General features: G+C 44.1%; 1 protein-coding gene across 1 annotated transcript in view; it reads left to right on the top strand.

Moving 5' to 3' along the window:
- LOC116976742 overlaps positions 1–22,954 on the top strand; it is a 415,857-nt gene that overhangs the window by 29,659 nt on the left and 363,244 nt on the right. Inside the window, exons 5-6 of the mRNA XM_033026631.1 lie at positions 3,043–3,109; positions 12,752–12,830. Of these exons, the coding sequence (XP_032882522.1) occupies positions 3,043–3,109; positions 12,752–12,830 (146 nt within the window). The remainder of the gene's footprint in view (positions 1–3,042; positions 3,110–12,751; positions 12,831–22,954) is intronic.

The raw sequence follows: 22,954 nt of genomic DNA, 5'->3' as shown, positions 1-22,954 counted from the left end.
TGTGAGATGGCACTGACTCATGCAGCAGCTTGATTTTAATTTTTTTAAATGTTTTTAATTAAAAACGGGGAAATTTATAACCAAATTTTCTAATTTCCAAACCAAAATGTGGAGGAGGAAAAACTCTACAGGAATATGTAAACATTTCTCCGTTACAGCAAAGGGTGGAGGAGTAAATCCACAAACGCCTTAAATGAATTTTCGCGAAATAGAACCCGTTACAAACCAACAAACCAATGAGAGTATTAATAGTTATAAGATGTAAGGAACAGAGACAATAAAATTGTAGAATAAAATAGTAGAATCAGTAAAAAATCAGCTTGATGTTTTGGGTCCTGAATAAGCTGATGTTTGCAATTCAGTAGATGTGCTGTGGGAATCATAAAGTTAGCATACGAAACTCTTCTGGTGGTTTATCCTGTTATGTTTGTTAAAGAACAATTCATAATGCTGGGAGAGGATGATTGTAAACTGGACTGGAAATTGGGTAAATAGAAACTTCTGTGTGTAATTGATAATGCCCCTGTCCCACTTAGGAAACCTGAACGGAAACCTCTGGAGACTTTGCGCCCCACCCAAGGTTTCCGTGCGGTTCCCAGAGGTTGCAGGTGGTTGCCAGAGGTTGCAGGTAGTGGAAACAGGTAGGGAGACTGACAAAAACCTCCGGGAACCGCACGGAAACCTTGGGTGGGGCGCAAAGTCTCCAGAGGTTTCCGTTCAGGTTTCCTAAGTGGGACAGGGGCAATAAGGATCCTTATCATTGACTAGTTCCTGTTATGGAGAAGTTTTGTAAATACAGTTTGATCGATATGACTATACAGGTGCACAACCTTTTATCCGAAAGCCTTGGGACCAGACACTTTTCGTAATTCAGAATTTGTCGGTCTTCGGAATGGAAATTTTTTAGCGTAGATTTTAATGGCTGGCTCAGTGGTAGAATGCTCGGCTCATATCCGCAAGGTCGCGAGTTTGTGCCTTGATCCCGGCAGTAAACTCGGTCGCGAGTTTGAGTCTTCAATGTAGTTTTTTCTTGCAGAATAAATGTTTGTATGAAATGCAGTGTAGGAGAGGTGTACTGACTGTGTGGGCAGAACTTTGGAAGTGATTGCCCACCAGTCTAAAGCCGCTGTGTCTCCCTGTCCCTGGGATAGCAGGGGGCGATCAAACAGCACAATACCCCCCTCCCCCTCCAACTCCAGAGGAATCCGCTCCCCAATGGGCCGCTACGGCGACAAGTGGCAGTTTGCCCACAGCCCGAGCTGCGCCCCCTCAAGAACAAGACGTACCTTGCACACCATCAGCTTCTGCCCCTACGTGTTCCTCTGGAGTTGGAGCGGGGCTGGGCTGGAGTTGCTGCTGGCTGTGCGTCTCTGGGATCTCCGTGCTTGCAGTGGGCCTGGGGGTCGGTGTCCCGTTGGTCCTGACGTCTCCGGCCACCCCCCTGGACTGGAGCTGAGACTGGGAACTGTACCGCCCTTGCCCCCTCCCTCTGCAACTGCAAACAACCCCACTCTCCTGCAAGGGCGGTACAGTTCCCAGAGGATGGCAGGTGGCCGGAGACGTCAAGACCAACAGGAACCCGCTCCCCGATGGGCCCCTACGACGCCCCGAGCTGCGCCCCGTCATCCGCAACCCAGGTTCCTCTGTAGTTGGAGCTGGGCTGGGCTGCTGTTGGCTGTGGGTCTCTGGGATCTCCGTGCTTGCAGTGGGCCTGGGGGGTCGGTGTCCCGATGAGGGGGCGCAGCTCGGGGAACGGCTTCTGGTGGTCCTGACGTCTCCGGCCAGTTTGCAGTTTTCCTCTGGAGTTGGAACGGGGCTGGGCTGCTGCTGGCTGTGGGTCTCTGGGATCTCCATGCTTGCAGTGGGCCTGGGGGTCGGTGTCCCGTTGGTCCTGACGTCTCCGGTGACAGTGCAAAGCCCCCGCGCCGGTGCAATGGGCGGGGACCTGGAGAGGGGAGGGAAGGGGTCACACACATGGCCGGGAAGCAGAGGGGTGTAGGTGGGGTGAAACTGAAGCGAGCGACAATCTGCTGCTGCCTGCCCGCTGAGTTAAAAAGTTCCCACGCAAGACTCACGAAACGCTGTGTATCGTGAGTCTACCGTGGGAACGTTTTAACTCAGCGGGCAGGCAGCAGCAGCTTGTCAATTATTAACCCTCCCGCGCAATATACCCTCACCTTCTCTTTTATGAATGGGGATTTAGTTCCCCTTTCTTCGAGGACCAACCGGAGGTTCCGCTGTCACCTCTGCAGGCCGCCCTCGGTGAACGTTTTCAAGGACCTTTCTTCAAGGACCGAAAAAATGGCCGCTATTCGGAGGTTTTCGTTATTAGTACAGGTGTCTGATGCTGGTTGTGTTGATCAAGGGTTATGGGGAGAGTGCAGGAAAATGGTTAGGAGGGAGAGATAGAGCAGCCATGATTGAAAGGCGAGGTAGAGTCTTCGGATAAAAGGTTGTGCACCTGTAGTATGACAAGTATTAATGACAAATATACTTTGAATAGGTACAGCCTGTGATTGATTTGTGTTAAATGTCATTGCTGCAACACTATAAGCATGTGACCACATTTCCTACACACTATAAAAGACCCTGTATGTCTTGGTTCATTGGAATGGCAGCTCGGGAGAGTCAGTGCCATTGCGCTTGATTTGTGTATCCACGACACTCCCACCGGCAGTAAAGCTTGAGTTGATTTATCTAACCCATTATCTGTTGTCAATTTTTAAGTAAGCAAACTTTATCAGATGCATTTGATCAGGCCCTGAGGATTTATCCATCTTTATGCGCTTCAACATCACCAGACCCACCTCTTCCGTAATGTTGATATGTTTCTGGACATCACTATTTTTCTCAAATTTCTTAGTTATACAATCTCTTTTTCAATCCAGTAAAATTTCTGACAGTGTCATGTTCTGTTAATTTGAACGTAATTTAATATGCAATGCTTCATTGGTTGGATTAGATATTTGTAAAGGATTTTTGACCATATTTCATTTTCAGTTTGTATTTTGCTTCAGTCCATTGTTTTTTATTTCTTTGCAGGCCCATTCTTAGTCATGTGTGTGAGAAATTGTGGAATATACCTCATCTAACTCTGAAGCCTTTACAGGTATATTGTTTTGTGCTGTATATATGATTCATTTTTTTCAGTTTATCAAGTGAAATTTTTATATGTTATGCTGACAATCTTTGTTTAGGGTCAGAGGCCAAATATGACTGGTCCAGTGCGTGACCACACGGAAGCATTTTACAAACTGAATTTTATAAAGCTAGAATGTTCATATCTTAGGCAGACATGCATTATAGTTCTGAAGGAAGGGGAATAGCAATGAATAAGATTAATCTCTTAGTTCTAATTTTTAATGTATCACTTTGTGATGATATCAGGTCACGTATGTGACACTTTGGTTCACTTTCCAAAGAATGGGCCTGCAGCATCTTGAAATGCCGCCTCAATATTAATTTCACAAATCCATTTAGTGTTGCATCATCTAAATACCATGAAGAGCCTTTTAAAATTATCGTCAAGGAAGAGCCTCCAGATGACAATGAATATAACCATGTAGCAAACCCAGTAATCCTTGATTGTGATGGACTAAAATGTAAAGATGAAATGGAATTTTTAGATTCGGAAGGATGGGATGGTGGAACTAATTGTAATTTATAAAATAAAACTGAACCAAAGCTCCATCAATGAAGTGGATGCAACTTCATCTGCAGTTACCAAGCAGCCACTAATCAGTCCCATAGGCGTAACTAAAGCCAAACTGTTGAGTGGGAAGTACCAAAGAGCCTGTAGTTTACTTGGAGCGGTGTACTTTTACAAACGGCACCATAAAAAATCTGAACTGCCACAAAAGCTACTGTCTTATTGTCGGAGGAAAGGGGGACCTATACCCACTGTTCTCCAGTCCCCCAATTCTGCAAAAAAAAAAACCCAACCCATTCATCTAGCTCTGCTGAAAATTCTCAAGTGGAGAATGTAGATTCAAAATCCGTATGCTCCGGACCCAAAGAAAGTAGCTCTGCATCAGAAAAAAATGTGAATAAAACTAGTACTTCCACAGTTTAAAATAATCCAACAGCTTCACATGGCACGCCCCATGAGAAATCCTCTGGAGAAGGTTTCAGATTTCGTAAGTATAAATATACAGAAAAAGCATTACATTCTGGGATCTGGAGAACTCCAAGCTGAATATTTTTTTATCTGCTGAGAACTCGCCCGAGATACCTGTTTGGTGTAAATCTACACGTTTGAATACCAAGGCATTTAGTTCTGGGATCTGGAGACCTCCAGATGGTGGAACTGACTTGATTGGCGAAACCTCTGCACCCAGCATTGAAAGCAAGTCTTCAGGCATGTCAGAGCAGCATGCCATAGTGGGTGCTTATACGCGAGGTTGATGAAAAAAATCTTTGCAGACCTTCTCAATCTGCCGTGAGGTCTTCTCTTGCTTCATCTGAACATCTGGAATGTGAAGAAACATTTCATGATGCCGGTCCAGACCTGGACGATGTGGAGGGTGTTACCTTTGTTTCATATGTAGCACAGGTGAGATTACTTAATCGGAACTATTATGCAACATTGTATTGGGATATGTATCTCCTTTAATGATTTGTTTTGCGTCTTTTTAGAATGAAGTATGAAGCAGATTCTCACCAAGCAGTTTATTATACATAAAGCCTGTAAAAAATAAACAATGTTATAATTTAATACGACTTTTTATGCCCTTGACAAACGTAATATTGTAATCCCAATGTAAAAACAAAATAGCAAATATCCTGGAAATCTACGACGAAAATAGAAAATGCCGGAAATATTTAGCAGATCCCGTGCATTTTTGTAGAGAAATTAACTTAACATTTCAGATAAATGATCAATCAGCAATGAAAGGATCAGTTGTAACGGCTTTCACCGGGCCAGTGATTAACAAAATAAAGGGATGAACAAAATAAGTGATTAATAAAATAAAGGGATGAAGGTGCAAGGTGAAAAGGCTGTGTGTGATTGTAAATGGGTAAAAAAATATTGAGAAGAGTTTAAAATGACTAAATTAGCAACTGTTAATTTAATAGTAGTCATGCAGCATGGATCAATAATTTAATAATAGTCATAAAGCATGGAAAACGGCAGGCTCTTTGGCCCAACTTGCCCTTGACGACCAAGATGCCCCATTTACACCTGTTCCACCTGCCTGCGCTTGGCCCATATCCCCCTGGCCCCTTCCTCGCAAATTCAGAGAGGTGTTTCAATCTGTTTGGCTCCCCAATCTAAAGAAGATCAGAATTTATAGTTGGCAGTTTATCAATCAGGTAATTATAACGGGGTGTTTTAATTTACGAGATTAATGTTCATGCACGTGATCTAAATTGATCATTGTCCACTGGAAGTAATGTTCAAAAAAGTTGAGGTTCTTTTTTAGCTCTAGAGCTCAACTTCCGTGTCTACAGTTTGTTTTACCTGGCTACACCTCGTCTCAAAATAAAAGGTAGACTTGCATTTACCCAGGATTTTTTTTTCATCCTCGGAAGAATCCACAGAACCTTATGACCCACCAAGTTGTTGAATCTGTGTCTAATGCTCTCTGTCTAATGCCACTCAAAGTTTTTCACTTTGCAAGAAGTCTCAAGACTATGCAAGCTTTCCATAATGCAGGAACCTTCAGCTTGTAATGCAGAAATCTGGCAACAGAATTTCTATCGGTGGTGTCACTTCAGGAATAACTGACTAAGACACATGGGGACAACTGCCCTGTTTGTATTTTTTCCCCAATGAGCCCAAAAGATTTATTTGTAAACCTGAGAGGGTACTGAATTATTTTGGATTGATTCATCTCATGAATTGCATTTAAGACTTCTATCTTCTGATTCTTAAAGCAAAAATATTCCCATGTGCCAAGAATAACACCCAAGTATACTTTTCTTGTTTGTAAACACTCTAGGTAAATACTCTTTTCCTTGGGCAGGCCATTTGTGGAGTGGTGGTGTGGATTTGCAAAGATTGTAGGTGATGATCTGCAGCATGTGAAGCTTCTTGCTCCTTTGAGAGTTGTAACTCTCCATGTCACAAGCGTATTCCTTGTTCTGAGTCCAATGCCATACGGTGCCCTCCATAATGTTTGGGACAAAGACCCATCATTTATTTATTTGCCTCTATTCCACAATTTGAGATTTTAATAGAAAAAAAAATCACTTGTGGTTAGTGCACATTGTCGGATTTTAATAAAGGCCATTTTTACACTTATTTTCAGAATATAAAAGGCATGCTCAATTGGGTTCAGATCAGGTGATTGACTTGGCCACCCAAGAATTTACCATTTTTTAGCTTTGAAAAATGTGTTGAAGACACATCTGTCCACAATACCTTTTTCCAGAACTGTGGTTGCTCTTTTAAGTTCTTCATGGCAAACTGTAACATTGCCATCCTATTTTTGCATCTAACCAGTGGTTTGCATCTTGCAGTGTAGCTTCTGTATTCCTGTTCATGAATTCTTCTGTGGATAGTGGTCATTGAGAAATCCACACCTGACTCCTGAGAGTGTTTCGGTTCTGTCGGACAGGTGTTTGGGGATTTTTCTTTATTATAGAGAGAATTCTTATGTCATCAGCTTTGGAGGTCTTCCATTGCCTGACAGCCCCTTTGCAATTAGTAAGCTCACCAGTGCTCTCTTTCATCTTAATGATATTTCATGCAGTTGATTTTTGTAAGCCGAGCGTTTGGCTGATGACAGTTTTATTCTTGTTTCGCAGTCTCATAATGGCTTGTTTGACTTTCATTGGCCCAACATTGGTCCTCATGTTGATAAACAGCAATAAAAGTTTGCAAAGGTGATGGAAAGGTTGGGCGAAAGACTATATGCTGAGAGCGCTCTTATACTTGCATTAAGGAGGCATTTAAACACACTTGAGCAATTACAAACACCTGTGAAGCCATGTGTCCCAAACATTATGGTGCCATGAAATGGGGGGACTATGTATAAACACAGCTGTAATTTCTACATGGTGAAACTGTTGAAATGACAGAGGGGGTGGAGCGGGGAGGTGGAGGGGGGTGGGAGGAGAGGGGGGAGGAAATGGGCGGAGACAGGGGGAGGGGGGCAGAGGAGGGGGGAGAAGGGGGTAGAGGACGGGGTAATGGGGGAGAGGAGCGGGGAGGGGGATAGGAGTGGGGAGAGTGGAGGGGAGGGGGAGAGGAGGGGGGAGAAGAGGCGAGGGGAAGAGGAGGAGGGGGGGTGCGGGTAGGAGCGGTTTGCCGCGGGGGGAACAGGTAGCAGTGGGGGGAGGAGCTGTTAGCAGCGGGGGGAAGAGCGGGAAGCAGCGGGGGGAGCGGGTATCAACCAAAGGACCGAGTTTGGTGGAAGGGGGGGGGGGGGGGATGTCCCTGACAGCGCGTGAAACACAGGCACCAGGACGCGCGAAGCAGACCCATTGTGATGTCATCAGCGAGACCTATTATCTCAAAAATAATTTTGTTTATTTTCTAAGTTATTTCAGATTTGTGAACAATTTCATAAATAACTCAAGAAAAAAGCTCAAAATTTTCAGATAAGGCGATTTTGGACTCCAGGAGATAAATCTCTATCAGCACATGTAAAAATATTACCGTTAGGGCGTCGTTTTTTTAAGAAGATTATACACAACCAATAACACACTCACAAATAAATACATCCACATTCAAGATCAGACTTTTAATAGTTACTAGACCAAGTGCAGACCCGTTGGGTCTGTTCCCCCAACGCGCGTTTGCGGGAGGGGCGGCATGTGGCCTCACACACACTAACCACCCCCACACACACACTAACTACACCTCCTTGATATTATATTAATATTATTAATTTGCTCCTTTTACCCATAACCGCCCTATCCACTGACGCATAGCCCCCAACTCGCAGGAGCGTCTAGAGAGGGGGTGGGGGGGGGGGGTAGAGAGTGACGGCAGAGCGAGAATGGGGAGAGACAGACGGAGAGGGCGGTGGAGGGGAGCGAGGGGGGGGGGGGGGGGGTGGGGAGGAGGGTAGCAAGAGATAGGAGGAGAGAAAGGGGGGCTGAGAGGGGAGGAAGGGAAGGGGAGAGGTGGTGGGAAGGGAGGGGGGACGTGGAGGGGAGGGGGAAGGGGGTTTAGGGGAGGGTGGGGGAGGGCAGGGGGTTAGGGAGAGAAAGGGGGAGAGGGAGGGGAGGAAGAGAGAGGGGAGAGAAAGGGGGAGGGGGAGAGGGAGGGGAGGAAGAGAGAGGGGAGAGGGAGAGAGAGAGGGGCGGGTGGCAGTCCTAGCGAGGCACGGAGCGATCTGAGGATGGTGAAAGGAGAGGGGAGGAGGTGACGAGGACGGGAGGAAGGAGAGGGGAGGAGGTGACGAGGAGGGGGAGGTGGAGGTAGAGGGGAGCCGGGCGAGTGAGTGGGCTGCCAAATGATGAGAGAAATAAAGCGGCTTCTGACTGGCAACCCACAGCTTGAGCGGGCGGGGGATGGGAGGGGCAGGGCTTGACGAACTGCGCCGGCAGTGAGGAGAAGCTTCAGCGCGTGAGGCGCCGCTGACCTCGAGATCTGCAGAACAAAGATCCTGTAGCTGAGCTGTAGAATCTTTGTTCTGCAGAACTTTCTCGATCTTTCTGTGCCTTTTGAAGAACGGGGGGATGGGTGGGCAAACGTACCTCGTGGAAAACTGCGCATGCGCGTTAACAGCAGCTGCATTCATCCACAGCGGCGGGGCCAGGAGGCAGGTGGGCCTGGATTGGTGGGCATGTGGGCATTGTGACGTCAGCAGCTGGCAAGCGGCGATTATTTTTGAAAAAGTGAGTTTTGTGAACCACTTTATTCAAAATCTGGGGAAATAATCGACCGAATTTAGAGAGGAGTTGATTTCTGAAATCATAAATCCTTGCCGAAATTGAAAACATCTCCGCGTTTTTGTGTCTGGTTTTCGAGCAGATACGTTTCAAAGGCAAAATGACACACACACACACACACACACACACACACACACACACACACACACACACACACACACACACACACACACACACACACACACACACACACACACACACACACACACACACACACACACACACACACACACACACACACACACACACACACACACACACACACACACACAAGTTTATAGATAAAATGTATAAAAATAGCCTTTGAATAAATTCTGACAATGTGCACTTTAACCACATGTGATTTGTTTTCAATTATAAGTCTCAATTTGAGTGCAGAGGCAAATAAATCAATGATGGGTCTTTGTCCCAAACTTTATGGAGTGCACTGTATGTATGGAGAGCTTGTCCAATGATTTAGGCAATTATTTTCATTGTACTGTTCATGTACCGTTTCAGTTGCTCTGGCACACAGAGATCTGTCTATTGAAAGCATGGGTTCTTTTCCTGTCCACTTTATTGTCTCAGAGCATAGTTACAATAACATCCAGAGGTGAAATGGTGTGTGCATTTGGTTTGTCAAGATGAGATTCTGCTGTCGGTATCATTCCCATGGTGTTCTTCACATATGCTGAGTGCATAATGGACAACGTTGCCTCAAGGAATGCTCAGCCTTTGCCTGAATCCTCCATGAAAAAGGGGAGGAGATAGTTGCAGAAGAGATTTGGCAAAAGCAGAACAGCACGGAGGAGGAGAACACAGTAGATTGACAATTAAAGAAGGTTCTCAGTGTAGATACTGGGTTCGTGACATTGCCTGCTAATTGTCTTAGTAGAATTTAACAATAATATTCAAGTCACGAGTACCAGGAAATTGCAGTTTTCAAGAACAAATTGTCTAAAAATTTTTTTAAAGCAGTAGAGTGGTACAGTAAAGTTAGTCCCTGTTGAGACAGGAGGTTACTGTCCTAATGGCCTCTGGGAAAAAACTCCTTCTCAATCTCTCCGTTCTCACAGCATGGCAACGGAGGCAGTTGCCTGCTCGTAGCAGCTGGAATAGTCTGTTGCAGGGATGGAAGGGGTCTCTCATGATCTTATTGGCTCTGGAGTTGCACCTCCTGATGTATAGTTCCTGCAGAGGGGCGAGTGAAGTTCCCATAGTGCGTTCGGCCGAACGCACTACTCTCTGCAGAGCCATGTTCTGGGCAGAGCAATTCCCAAACCAGCTTGAAATATTTCCGGAAAAGATGCTTTCCACAGCCGCTGAGTAGAAGCACTGGAGGAACCTCAAAGACATTCTGAATTTCCTCAATTGCGTGAAGTGGTAAAGGCGCTGCCTTGCCTTACTCACAAGTGCTGCGGCGTGTGATGCCCATGTCATATCCTCAGAGATGTGGACTCCCAGATTTAAAACAGCTCACCCTATCCCCATTTATCCTCAATGGTGTGTACGTCCTCGGATGATGTGCCCTCCTAAAGTCCACGATCAGCTCCTTAGTTTTTTTGATGTTCAAGAGACAAGAGATATAACCACCTCTTCTTAATATTCAGTGACATTACTAGCTTAAAGTTCCCAAACTGTAACATTCTAGAGGTTACCATTGACCCAGAACAGAATTGGACCAGACTCATTAATACCTTTAGTTGAGAAAGCTGGTCATAGACTGGGCATGCTTCAATGAGTTACACATTTATTGATGTCCCAAGATCTTTCTACCATGTACAAATCAGGAGCACAATAGATTATCTCTACTTGCCTGGATGAGTGCAGCTCCAACAACTTCAGACACTACCCTGTAAAGGACAATGTGGCTCTCTTGATAGCCAACCCGTCTATTGCCCTAAGCAATAATTTCTTCCACCACAGGTAAATGATGGTTATCGTGCATAGTGTCATTCAAATTTACTGCAGTTACTCATCTGAGCTACTCTGATCACCCCCAAACCAACTGTCTGTACCACTGAGAAAGACATGGGCAGTAGTATCTGGAGTGATGTTCCAATCCCAAGCTCAGCACCTGCAATGGCACACAGTTGAATAAGTTGTACATAGTGATTAAGTTCCAGCCCTCTCCCAATCACATTCTCACTTTCAGCATCTCAGTGAGTGGACATGTTTTGTTTGTAGATATTATGGTGAAAGCCTGTAGCTGAGCAGGTTTCATGGTGATTGATAGACTGAGCTTGTGGCATTCCAGAGCTCTCCATATATCCCACTGTCAATCTGCAGGTCTTTCTTATGCACTCAATAGAAGGGAGGTTGGTTTGTGTGATGGAATGGGCTGTGTCCACAATTCATTTCAATTTCTTGCGGTCTTGGATGGAGCTTTTCCTAAACCAAACTTTGATGCAGAAAGATGCACATTCTAGGATGTAGACATTGCTGGCAATGCCAGCAGTTACAGTCGGATAACTCAGTGTTCCTGAACATGAGAGCCAGTTAAGAATCGACTACATTGGGACCCTGATCTTGCATATTGGCAAGATTTACGATTAATTAGATGAATTTTAACAACAATCCTATTTTCAAGGCTTCTGAAACAAGCTTTTATTTAATCCTAAATTTTAATTCATTACTTGAATTAAAATTCGATTATTGGAATGGTGAGATTCAAGCTCTTGTTTCTTCACTTGTGGACCAAGACTATGGACAATGCCAAGAAACCTAACCACAGCTTTTGCTAATTGGTTATAAAATATTTTGATTGTCCTGTGTTTGAGAATGGAACTATAAAGAAAAGGCACAACAGAGGATGTACCTCCTGTGGCAGCTGAGGAAGCACAATCTGCCACAAGCTATGATGGTCCAATTCTATACGGCCATCATAGAGTCTGTCCTCACCTTCTCCATCATGATCTAGTTTGGCTCAGCCACCAAGCACAATATCCGGAGTCTGCTGCGAATCGTCTGATCAGCTGAGAAGGTTATTGGCTGCAACCTTCCCTCCATTGATGAACGGTACACAGCAACGGCCAGGAAGCGAGCGGGTAAGATCATCTCTGACCCCTCTCACCCTGGCCACACACTCTTTGAATCACTTCTCTCTGGAGGGCAACTCCGGACTGTCAAAGCTGCCACAACCAGACATAGAAACAGCTTTTTTTCCACGGGTAATAGCTCTACTTGATAACCAAAAATCTGTAGCTCTGGTATTTTATTTAATGCACATGTTTAACCAATATTATTAATGTTTTATGTGTCATTCCTAACTGTCACTGTATGTCGTTGTCACTTGCGTGCGGAGCACCAAGGCAAATTTCTTGTATGTGAATACTTGGCCAATAAACGTATTCATTTATTCATTCATTCATTATATTGGAAAAACTACTGTTGAGTAGTTAAATTGGAAAAACTACTGTTGAGCAGTTTTAAAGTAGGAAATTATGCAACAAAATCATTTTAATCTAGCTCTGCAAAACTTCACAAACATTGGAATATTGGCTTGATAATCTATTTTGACTATTCTGAACAAGGGTCTCGACTGAAAACTTCACCCATACCTTCTCTCCAGAGATGCTGCCTGTCTTCTTGAGCTAGTCCAGCATTTTGTGTCTTGTCTTAATGTAAACCAGCATATGCAGTTCTTTCCTACATATTTTGGGTATTAGTTGACTGGGTTACAAAGGAGAACTCCTCGAGGAAAATGTTTGAAGGACTCTTCCGTAGATATCTTTGAAAGATTTAATATCATGTAAAGATAGTGACCTTGCTCATCACGGCAGTAGAAATTTTCAGGAGATTAATAGAACTAACGGGTCAGTTGCAAGATTGAATGTTTTTAATTATACAATTTTTCACAGATTTAGAAAACCTTGTTATATAAACACTTGAAGAGTAGAATTATTTGTCTTTTTTGCTTTCTTTACAGGAAAACAGCAAGGGAAATAACAGTGGAACAGTTACACCATGCAAGTTGAACCGGTGTAGGAACTTCACTACCATAGAAGGTAAAAATGTGTAAATTAACTTGTCTGAATATTGGTACCAATCTTGTACATCATTAGGTTGTTCCATGTTATTTGGCATTTACAGGCTATTCGTGGCACTTACAGGCTTTGCGTATCATAAATTTGGCAAGCAAGCTTCTATCAGTCAACTCCCACAACTCAGAAGAAGTTCCACTGCAAATCTGAGCACCTCCTCAGACCTTGCAGCCCTTGCATCTGCAGGCCATCAATGGTGCCAACCTAAGTACGCTGAATTTGACAGTTAAATAATGGGAGATACATTGTACTTTAGGCTGTTTTTTCTACACAGAAAATGCATAAAAATCACTCGCTATTGTAACATCTCAACGGTGCTGTCTTGAATTGCGTCAAAAGCTCCGAATACTGATTAGAAACTAATAAATAATGAAAGTGCAGAGAGGGGAATCTAGGTCAGCCATTCATACCAACCTCTCCCTGCAATGATCAGAGGTAACCAGCTGCTATACAATAACTGCTATCACACAGTGCCAAAGAAAAATCAGGTAGCGAGCGTCAATGACTGTTGTCCACCATCATAAAATACGTAGAGGCTGCTCATGGTACAGATCAACTCTAACATACCAGACAACTTTGATCCACTGCAATTCACCTCTGCTGGAACAGGTCCATGGCAGACATCAGTCATACCTCCAATATCTGGATAACTGGAACACCTATGTCTGATTTCCATTTATTCATTATAGATCTGTCTTGAACAGTGTCATCCCAAATAAACTCCTTTCCAAAACTCTGATCCTAGATCTCAGGATCTCCCTCTAGAACTAGATCCTTGACTTCTGACACATAAGTTGCAATCAGCAAGGGTAGACAATAAACTACCCTCCATGGTAATTCTCAACACTGGTGGCCCACATGGCAGCGTTCTCAGCCCCTTACTATACTCCGTGTACACTCACAATGGTGCAGCCAAATTTTGCTTTAATTGCATTTACAAGTTTGCAGATGACACCATCACAGTGGACCTGATTTCAAACAATGATGAGATGGAGTACAGGAAGGAGATAGTTTCTCCCTCAATGTCAGCAGAATAAAGGAGCTGCTCATCAACTTCAGGAAGTGGAGAGGAGAGCATGCCCAGTACTGAGGTTGAGTTGGTCAGGAGCTTCTATCCTGCTGTTACCAGATTCTTGAACGATCCTTTTGATAGGTTAGGGATGAATTTCCTGATCTTACAATCTACCATGTTGCCATCCTTGCAGTTTATCTGCACTTTTTCTTTACTTACAGTATAATATTACATTGTGCACTCTGGTTATTTTCCCTTTTGCGCTACCTGATGAACTCGCGTATGTTATGATTTGTCAGGAGAGCATGCAAAACAAAATTTTTCACTATTTCGATACATGTGACATTAATAAACAAATGCTAATATGTTCATATTTTGGACTTTATAATTTAATGCTCTTATAGGAGTTTGTTCAAATGTAGAGGTATCCATAAGTCAGTTGTCCACAACTTGGGAATGCCCAGTATTGGGAACATTATCACATGCAAAAGACTCTTTGTTATAACTTTGTGACACTGCAGCTAATAGTACAAGAATTTTAGATATTCTGATCATATTTAGATGGACGATAAATTCTGCGAAAGCAGTCCCCAAGAACTGCATTTGAGTAACAAAGTCAGTGTTTCAGATTGGTGACTTTTTAATCAGAACATTTCCAGCATTAATAGAGCTGCAGTCAAAATTTTGTTGTCAACACTTATTTAGCTGATCAGAACACATCATACAATAGTTGAAATGTTCAGTAAATGCTCTGCGACAAAATAACTGCAGACACTTCCCTACATCCCAGTTGGATTGCACCCATTTCTTTCACCCCCCATCCTCATCCTCCAATATTCCTTCCCCTGGATTCACGTTTCATAACTATTATCCTTATCTCGCACACTTTGTATTTTCAGCTCTGGCTTTTGTCCATTAATTTGTCTATCAAAAACCACTCTTGCCTATATCCACCTATCACCCAGGTATTGTCCCGCTACCTCTTCTTCCCCCACTAACCATCAACCCCCCCCCCCCCCGGTCAATCAGCCTGAAGGAGGGTACCGTCCTGTAACATTGCCATTCCATGTTCTGCAGAGATGCTGCCTGACCCGCTGAGTTACCTCAGTGCATTGTCTTTTATTTTGGTAAACCATCACCTGCAGTTCTTTGTGCCTACAGGTATATAAAAGCTACTTGGGTGCCTGCAGAATTATTACTTTGTGAATTCATTACTTAAATACAAATAATAAAAACTATATTTCTGACCATCTTTTTGCTTGTGTTCCTACCTTTTCCCATTTAACTCTTCCAAATATGAAGTATATTTTGGTTTGCATTAATAAAATATATTAACGTTCTTATTCATTTATTTCAACATGACACTGATTTCCACAAGCAATTTTTCAGCAGATGTGAATTAAGGTATTTTACGGTGACCAGCAAATAGTTGTGGCTAGATTGGGATCACAGCCAGCATCAAGTGGGGTGTGCATATTTGTGTCTGTTGAGCGAGATCGCAGATGAGAACCTATTGGGTGCGAGGGGAGATTGGGGCCTAAGGCTAGTATGAAGATATGGGGATGGGGTTGAGAATGGCAATAGTATTGGGGTGGGGGAGAGGCAGTGACGACGGAATGATTGTGAACGTGTTGGCCAGCATAAATGTCAATATTTTACTTGTATATCATCCATTGCAGGAGTAATACAGAATTGCACCTGGACACATTCTTCAGGCTCCACCACAATGTGGCAAATAGGTATATTGTGTACTCCTGTGAAACACGATCAAATGATTTTACCAGTTTAAGAGTCCTATAATGCTTTTCTTTTTTTCTTAATAAGAAATGCATTAACTTGTACAGGCACTGTATCAGCATTTCACCTGCATCTTCCAGTCAGCAAAATGGCAGTCAATTGTTGCTTGCTGGGGTGGAGTTCACTTTGCATCCAATTTGTCACTCTCCTTATCAAAGGCCTTGCTAAAAATCAATGTACATGACTGCAAACACATACACTCAATGATCCGCTTTGTTAAAATCTCAAAATCTATATATACTTATAAAACTCTCATCTTGTCCTCTTCCGGTTTGCGTTGTTTTTAAATTTGCTCAAAAACAAATTACCCGAGAACACTACGATTTTTCACCACCTTACTTGCCATTCTCCTGTTCTGCAAGTGAATCAAGTTTTATTCCGATCGGTGCAATATTACAAACGTTTTTCGTCTGTCATTTACCGGGTCGGCGACGCCCCTTCCGGCACCCGTTGTCAATCACCGGTGGCGAGAATAAAGCTGAAGGAGCGGCATGAGCGGAGTGGGCGGGGCTGTGTTCTGGGGGCGGGGGCGGCGGCGGCCACCACGAGGAGCTGGGAGCCGCTGAGTGCAGACGGGGCTGGGAGCCGCTGAATGTTATGGGCGCCTGGGATGGGAGCCGCTGAGTGAGCCCGGAGCTGGTGAGTGCGGTCAGAGCAGGGCCCGGGAGCAGCTGAGCCCAAACCACCCCCCCCCCCCCCCACACCTCTCCCCCTCCCCCTCCCACACCCTTCGAGTCCATTCACTGTGATCATGGCTGATCATCCACAATCAGTACCACGTTCTTGCCTTCTCCCCATATCCCTTGACTCTGCTATCTTTAAGAGGTCGATCCAACTCTTGAAAACATCCAGTGAATTGGCCTCCACTACCTCTGAGGCAGAGAATTCCACAGATTCACAACCCTCTGTGTGAAAAAGTTTTTCCTCATCTCTGTTCTAAATGGCTTACCCCTTATTCTTAAACTGTGGCCCCTGGTTCCGGACTCCCCCAATATCGGGAGGTCTCCAGCTCCATCGATGGTAGGCTGCAGAGCGACAAAATGCGACCCGGAAAACACGCATCTCCGGCAAGGTAAGAAACTGGCAAAAATAGTTTCCCCCTCCCCCACATTAAAAAAACGGAGAACATTTACACTGACTTTTAAAATGCACTAAATTGTTTTTTTAAAGATGAAAAAACAGACTGTTAGAAACATAGAAACATAGAAAGTAGGTGCGAGAGTAGACCACCAGGTCCGTCGAGCCCGCACCGCCATTCGCTCATGGCTGAACACTAAACAGACACACTTACCCACAAACAGTAGACACAAGACACAGAACACAAGACACTACCCTCCCCTTTATACCGCTATCACCCCTCTCCACCCCAAGAACCTCGTGATCTCCTGGGGGAGGCAAAAAACCGGATAAAAACCCAGGTCCAATTCGGGAAAAAAATCCGGGAAATTCCTCTCCGACCCCAATCCAGGCGATCGACACTTGTCCAGGAGATCACTCAGGTCTTACTATACTAACCATACCTAGGTCCATATCCCTGCCCTCTCCCCGTAGCCCCTTATCCCCTTGGCAGCTAAAAAAACATCTATTTTAGTCTTAAATATATTTAAAGTTTCTGCTTCCACTGCTCCCTGGGGCAGTGAATTCCATAAATTAACCACCCTCTGGGTGAAGAAGTTCTTCCTCATCTCAGTTTTAAAAGAGCCCCCCCTTATTCTGCAACTATGTCCCCTAGTTCTAGTTTCCCCGATCATTGGGAACATCCTCGGTGCATCCACCCGATCAAGGCCCCTCACGATCTTATATGTTTCAATGAGATCGCCTCTCATTCTTCTAAACTCCAAAGAGTAGAGTTCCAGCCTACTTAACCTTTCCTCATATGTCAATCCCCTCATTGCAGGAATTAATCTTGTAAACCTTCGCTGCACTGCCTCCAGGGCTAGTACATCCTTTCTTAAGTATGGACCCCAGAACTGTACACAGTATTCCAAATGTGGTCTCACTAATACTGTGTACAGCTGCAGCAAGACCTCCGTGTTTTTATACTCAATCCCCCTAGCAATAAAGGCCAAAACTCCATTGGCCTTCCTGATTGCTTGCTGCACCTGCATACTAACTTTTAGTGATTCATGTACTAATACCCCTAGATCCCTTTGCGTTGCATTACAACGCAGCTCCTCCTCATTTAGAAAATAACTTGCCCTATCATTTTTTTTCCCAAAGTGAATGACTTCACATTTATTAGTATTAAATTTCATCTGCCAAGTTGTTGCCCACTCACCTAGCTTATCTATATCCTTTTGCAGACTCTTCCTATCCTCCTCATCCCCTACTTTTCCTCCCATTTTTGTATCGTCCGCAAATTTTGATATATTACACTTGGTTCCCTCCTCCAAATCATTTATATAAATTGTGAACAACTGGGGTCCCAGCACCGACCCTTGCGGAACCCCGCTAGTTACCGGTTGCCATCCCGAGTAGGAACCATTTATCCCCACTCTCTGCTTCCTATTTGTTAGCCAATCCTCTACCCATGCTAATATATTACCCCCAATCCCATAATTTTTTATTTTTAGCAATAGTCTCTTATGTGGCACCTTGTCAAAAGCCTTTTGGAAGTCCAAGTATACCACATCCACCGGTTCCCCTTTATCCACCCGGGTTGTTACTTCCTCAAAGAATTCGAGCAGATTCGTTAAACAGGACTTCCCCTTCACAAAACCATGCTGGTTCTGTCCGATGAAGTCATGTTTATCCAAGTGCCCCGTTAGTGTTTCTTTAATAATTGTCTCTAACATTTTACCCACCACCGATGTTAGACTAACCGGTCTATAGTTACCCGCCTTCTGTTTACTTCCTTTTTTAAATATAGGTGTTACATTGGCCATTTTCCAATCCACTGGGACCGTTCCTGCCTCCAGGGAGTTTTGGAAAATTATCACCAATGCATCCACAATCCCCACCGCTATCTCCCTCAAGACCCTTGGATGTAATCCATCAGGCCCAGGGGATTTATCCTCCTTCAGTCTCATTAATTTCCCTAATACCACCTCCTTGGTGATCTTAATAGTATTTAGCTCCTCCATTCCTACCGCCCCCTGTTTATCCAGCGTTGGAATATTTTTTGTGTCTTCTATGGTGAAGACTGATACAAAATACTCGTTTAATGCCTTTGCCATTTCCATGTTCCCCACCAACAACTCTCCAGTCTCACCCTCCAATGGACCAACGTTCACCTTAGCCACCCTTTTTCTTTTTATATAGCTATAAAAACTCTTACTATTAGTTTTTATGTTGTTCGCTAAATTCCTTTCATAGTCTATTTTCCCCGTCTTAATTAATCTCTTAGTTATTTTTTGCTGACCTTTAAATGCTTCCCAATCCTCTACCCTCCCACTATCTCTGGCTACCTTATATGCCCTTGCCTTCAGCCGAATACTATCCTTTATAGTTTTACTGAGCCATGGCTGACTGTTCTTACCCTTACCCCTTTTTTTCTTCATAGGAATAAATTTTTCTTGAAGGTTATACAGTATACCCTTAAACGTACACCACTGCTCATGTACCGTCTTATTCTTGAGTCTGCTATCCCAGTCAACTTTGATCAGCTCAGTCCTCATACCTTCATAATCCCCCTTATTTAGACTAAGCACCCTAGCCTGAGTTTCAACCTGCTCCCCTTCTATTTGAATATGGAATTCGACCATATTGTGGTCACTTGTTCCCAACGAGTCCCTAACTATGACATTTTTAATTAATCCTGCTTCATTACACAGGACCAGATCCAAGATTGCCTCCCCCCTTGTCGGTTCTGTGACATACTGTTCTAGGAACCCGTCTCTAATACATTCTATAAACTCTTCCTCTAGTCTACCCTGCCCAGTTTGGTTTGCCCAATTAATATGAAAATTGAAGTCCCCCATGATTACAGCAGTTCCCTTTTTACATGCGTCAACTATTTGCAGATTTATGTTCTGACTAACAGCGTCACAGCTATTTGGAGGTCTATAAATTACACCCACTAGTGTTTTTTTCCCCTTATTATTCTCTATCTGTACCCAAGCTGTTTCACTATCCTGATCCTTCAACGCAATATCCTTCCTCTCTATTGCCGTTATTCCCTCCCTTATTAAAAGGGCCACCCCTCCTCCCTTTCTTTCCTGTCTATCTTTCCTAATTGTCGAGTACCCCTCTATATTTAACTCCCAGTCCTGATCCCCTTGCAGCCATGTCTCCGTAATGGCCACGATATCATAACTATATATACTTAATTGCACCGTTAATTCATTTATCTTATTACGAATACTCCGTGCATTTAGATAAAGCACTTTCAGATGATTTTTACTACCCTTCCTTTCCATTTTTGCCCCTTTTACATCTAGAGCTTTATCTTCACACATTCTGTCTCCTGTCACATTTTGACTTTCCGCTTCCCCACTGATACCCTGCTCTATTTCCTCTACCCCTGCCGTTATTACCCCCCTTGATACCTCCCCCCCGCTACTTAGTTTAAAGACCTCTCTACTGCCCTAGTTATATGATTTGCCAGGACCCCAGTCCCAGCACCGTTCAGGTGAAGTCCGTCCTTACAGAACAGATCCCCCCTGTCCCAGTACTGGTGCCAGTGGCCCAAGAAACCAAACCCATTATTCCCACACCAGCCTTTGAGCCACGCATTTAGCTTTCTAATTTTACGTACCCTCGCCGATTTGGCCCGTGGCTCAGGTAGCAATCCGGAGATCAGTACCCTCGAGGTTCTGCTTTTTAATTTATTCCCTAACTGCTCAAACTCCTTCAGCAGATCCTCCTTCCTCGTCCTTCCTATGTCATTGGTCCCCACATGGACCACGACCACTGGATCCTCCCCCTCCCACTGCAAATTTCTCTCCAGCATCGCAGAGATATCCTTAACCCTAGCACCGGGTAGGCAACACAGCCTTCGGGACATGTTCTGCTGGCCGCAGAGAACCTTATCTACCCCCCGAATAATACTATCCCCTATCACTACGGCATTTCTTCTAACTCCCCCCTCTTGAATGGCCTCCTGATCCACGGTGCTGCAGCCAGGTTGCTCATCCCTCCCACAGCCCCTGATCCCGTCCTTACATTGAGTAAGAGCCTCGGTCATGCTCGTCAGGGACAAGGGCTGTGGCTCCTGCCGCATCTCCTCCTGGTTCCCCCTACCTGCCTCGCTTATGGCCACACCTTCCTTTCCTTGCTCACTGCCTACTGAATTAGTTAAACTGGTCGGTGTGACCATCCCCTGGCACAAAACATCCAGGTAATACTCCCCCTCCCTAATGTACCGCAGCGTATGAAGTTGGGTCTCCAGCTCATCAATGCGGAGCTGGAGTTCCTCTAGCCTCAAACACTTACTGCAGCTGTAGGGATCTTCTACATCAATGGTGTCGACAAATTCCCACATCTCGCAGTATTGGCACATCTCCTGACCGCCCATCTTATATAAGTAATTAACTGGTCCTATTTAAGAATCCCCTACTGTATTGATACACCCCTTATTTATATAATCCTACCTCCTATAAATGGGAAAGTACTCACCCCAGCCGTAAATTACCTACTGGTTTGGCTGTCTAATGGTAATTCCTTCTGCTCTTCCTGTCTGGTCCACTGCTCCCTTGCAGTGCGTGGCAAACCTCTTTGCCTCTGTTAGTCTCTGTTAGTCTCTCGAGTCTCTCGAGCCGCGGTGAGTTCCACCTGCTACAGTAGTGAGTTCCACCTGCAACAGTAGTGAGTTCCACCTGCAACAGTAGTGAGTTCCACCTGCTACAGTAGTGAGTTCCACCTGCTACACCTCTCACCAGCAAAAATAATCTCACTATCTGCAATGGCCTGTTGGCAGCCCGTATCATGTAGGGAGGAGCTGCCAATCGTTCGGTGCCCCTGGTGGTATGTCTTATCTAAAGAAGGATGTACTTGCAATGGGATTTACTGGCAATGAGGGGGTGCAACAACATGATTAATTCTTAGCATTGCGGATTGATCACAGGAAGAGAGGTTAAGCCTACATTTTCAGGGTATAGAGAAATGAGAAGCAATCTTACAGAAAGGTCCAACATTTTTCAGATGTTTGACAGATGTGGGTGGCACAGCCTGTTGAGCTGTTGCTTCACAGAGACCAGGGTACAATTCATACCTCGAGTGCCATCTGTTCTCCGTGGTCTGCACAGCCTTCCTGTGGGTGCTTCTGTTTCCTTCAGATTACATGCAGATTACTAGGTTAATTGATCAGTGTAAACTACCTCTTAATGTGTCGATGAGTGGTATAATCTGAGGGCAATTGATAAGAATGTGGGGAGAATACAGAATGGGTTTAATATAGGATTAGTGTTAATGATCAGTGGGAATCGGTGTGGACTAGGCAAGGCAAAGGTGTATCTCTTCATGACTCCAGAGTAGGAGATCTTTGTCTTGACTAGGTTTTCAGGAACAAGGAGTAAAAGTCTCATAAATCGAGTTGGTCATTCGTGATGGGAGTGAAAAGCAATTTCTCTGGAATTCTCCACCCTAAGTGAACTCTAAAGGTTTAATCATCAAGTACATGCAAGAAAGGAACAGATAATGGAATTGAAAATATTTAGATTAGGGAATTGAGGAAAATGGAATTAGTGCACACAAATGGCACTGGGGTAAATAAAAGCATCCCATTGAATGAGAAACCAGACATGAGAGCCAAATAGCCTACTGCTCTTATTTTCCATGTCCTTAACTCGGGCAGAAGAGTTTACGGAGAGAGTTTTGGTGTAATCCAAAAACATTACTTGGAATTGCGTTACTCCTTGGTTCAACCACCTAAAAAACAGGCATTTAATTTCTTGATCTCCCTTCTTTCCCAATGATCTGCAATGAGTGCGGTACTCAGGTTAGCACATAGGGCTGATTATTCCCACCCCTCCCTACATGATACGGGCTGCCAACTCTCAAGCATTGAGCATGAGACTCACGCATTTCACGACATTTTCATGCTCTCACTCTGATCACAGAATTTCTCACTTTAAAAAAAAAAAAAATGAAGTTGGTATATCCCTTTTTGCGTGGTTTTTTATAATAGAGCAATTGTTTCTCTTTTTTTCTTTTCTAGGGTCTATTTCTTAACTTTCTTCTCTAACTCTTTTTCTAATGGGCTTTTTTTTTTCAACACTTTCTCGCACTATCACGACTCTTTCTCACTTTCTTTACTTTCTTTATTTCTATCTTTCTTAAAGCTCAAAAAATGAAGGGGTACAACAAATGTAATAAGTGGTGTACTACTGTAACTTATTGT

The sequence above is a fragment of the Amblyraja radiata genome, chromosome 9 (genome assembly GCF_010909765.2).
Source record: "Amblyraja radiata isolate CabotCenter1 chromosome 9, sAmbRad1.1.pri, whole genome shotgun sequence".
NCBI lineage: Eukaryota > Metazoa > Chordata > Chondrichthyes > Rajiformes > Rajidae > Amblyraja > Amblyraja radiata.
Note: the sequence above shows the minus strand (reverse complement) of the source record. Positions and strands in the feature narration are given on the sequence as shown.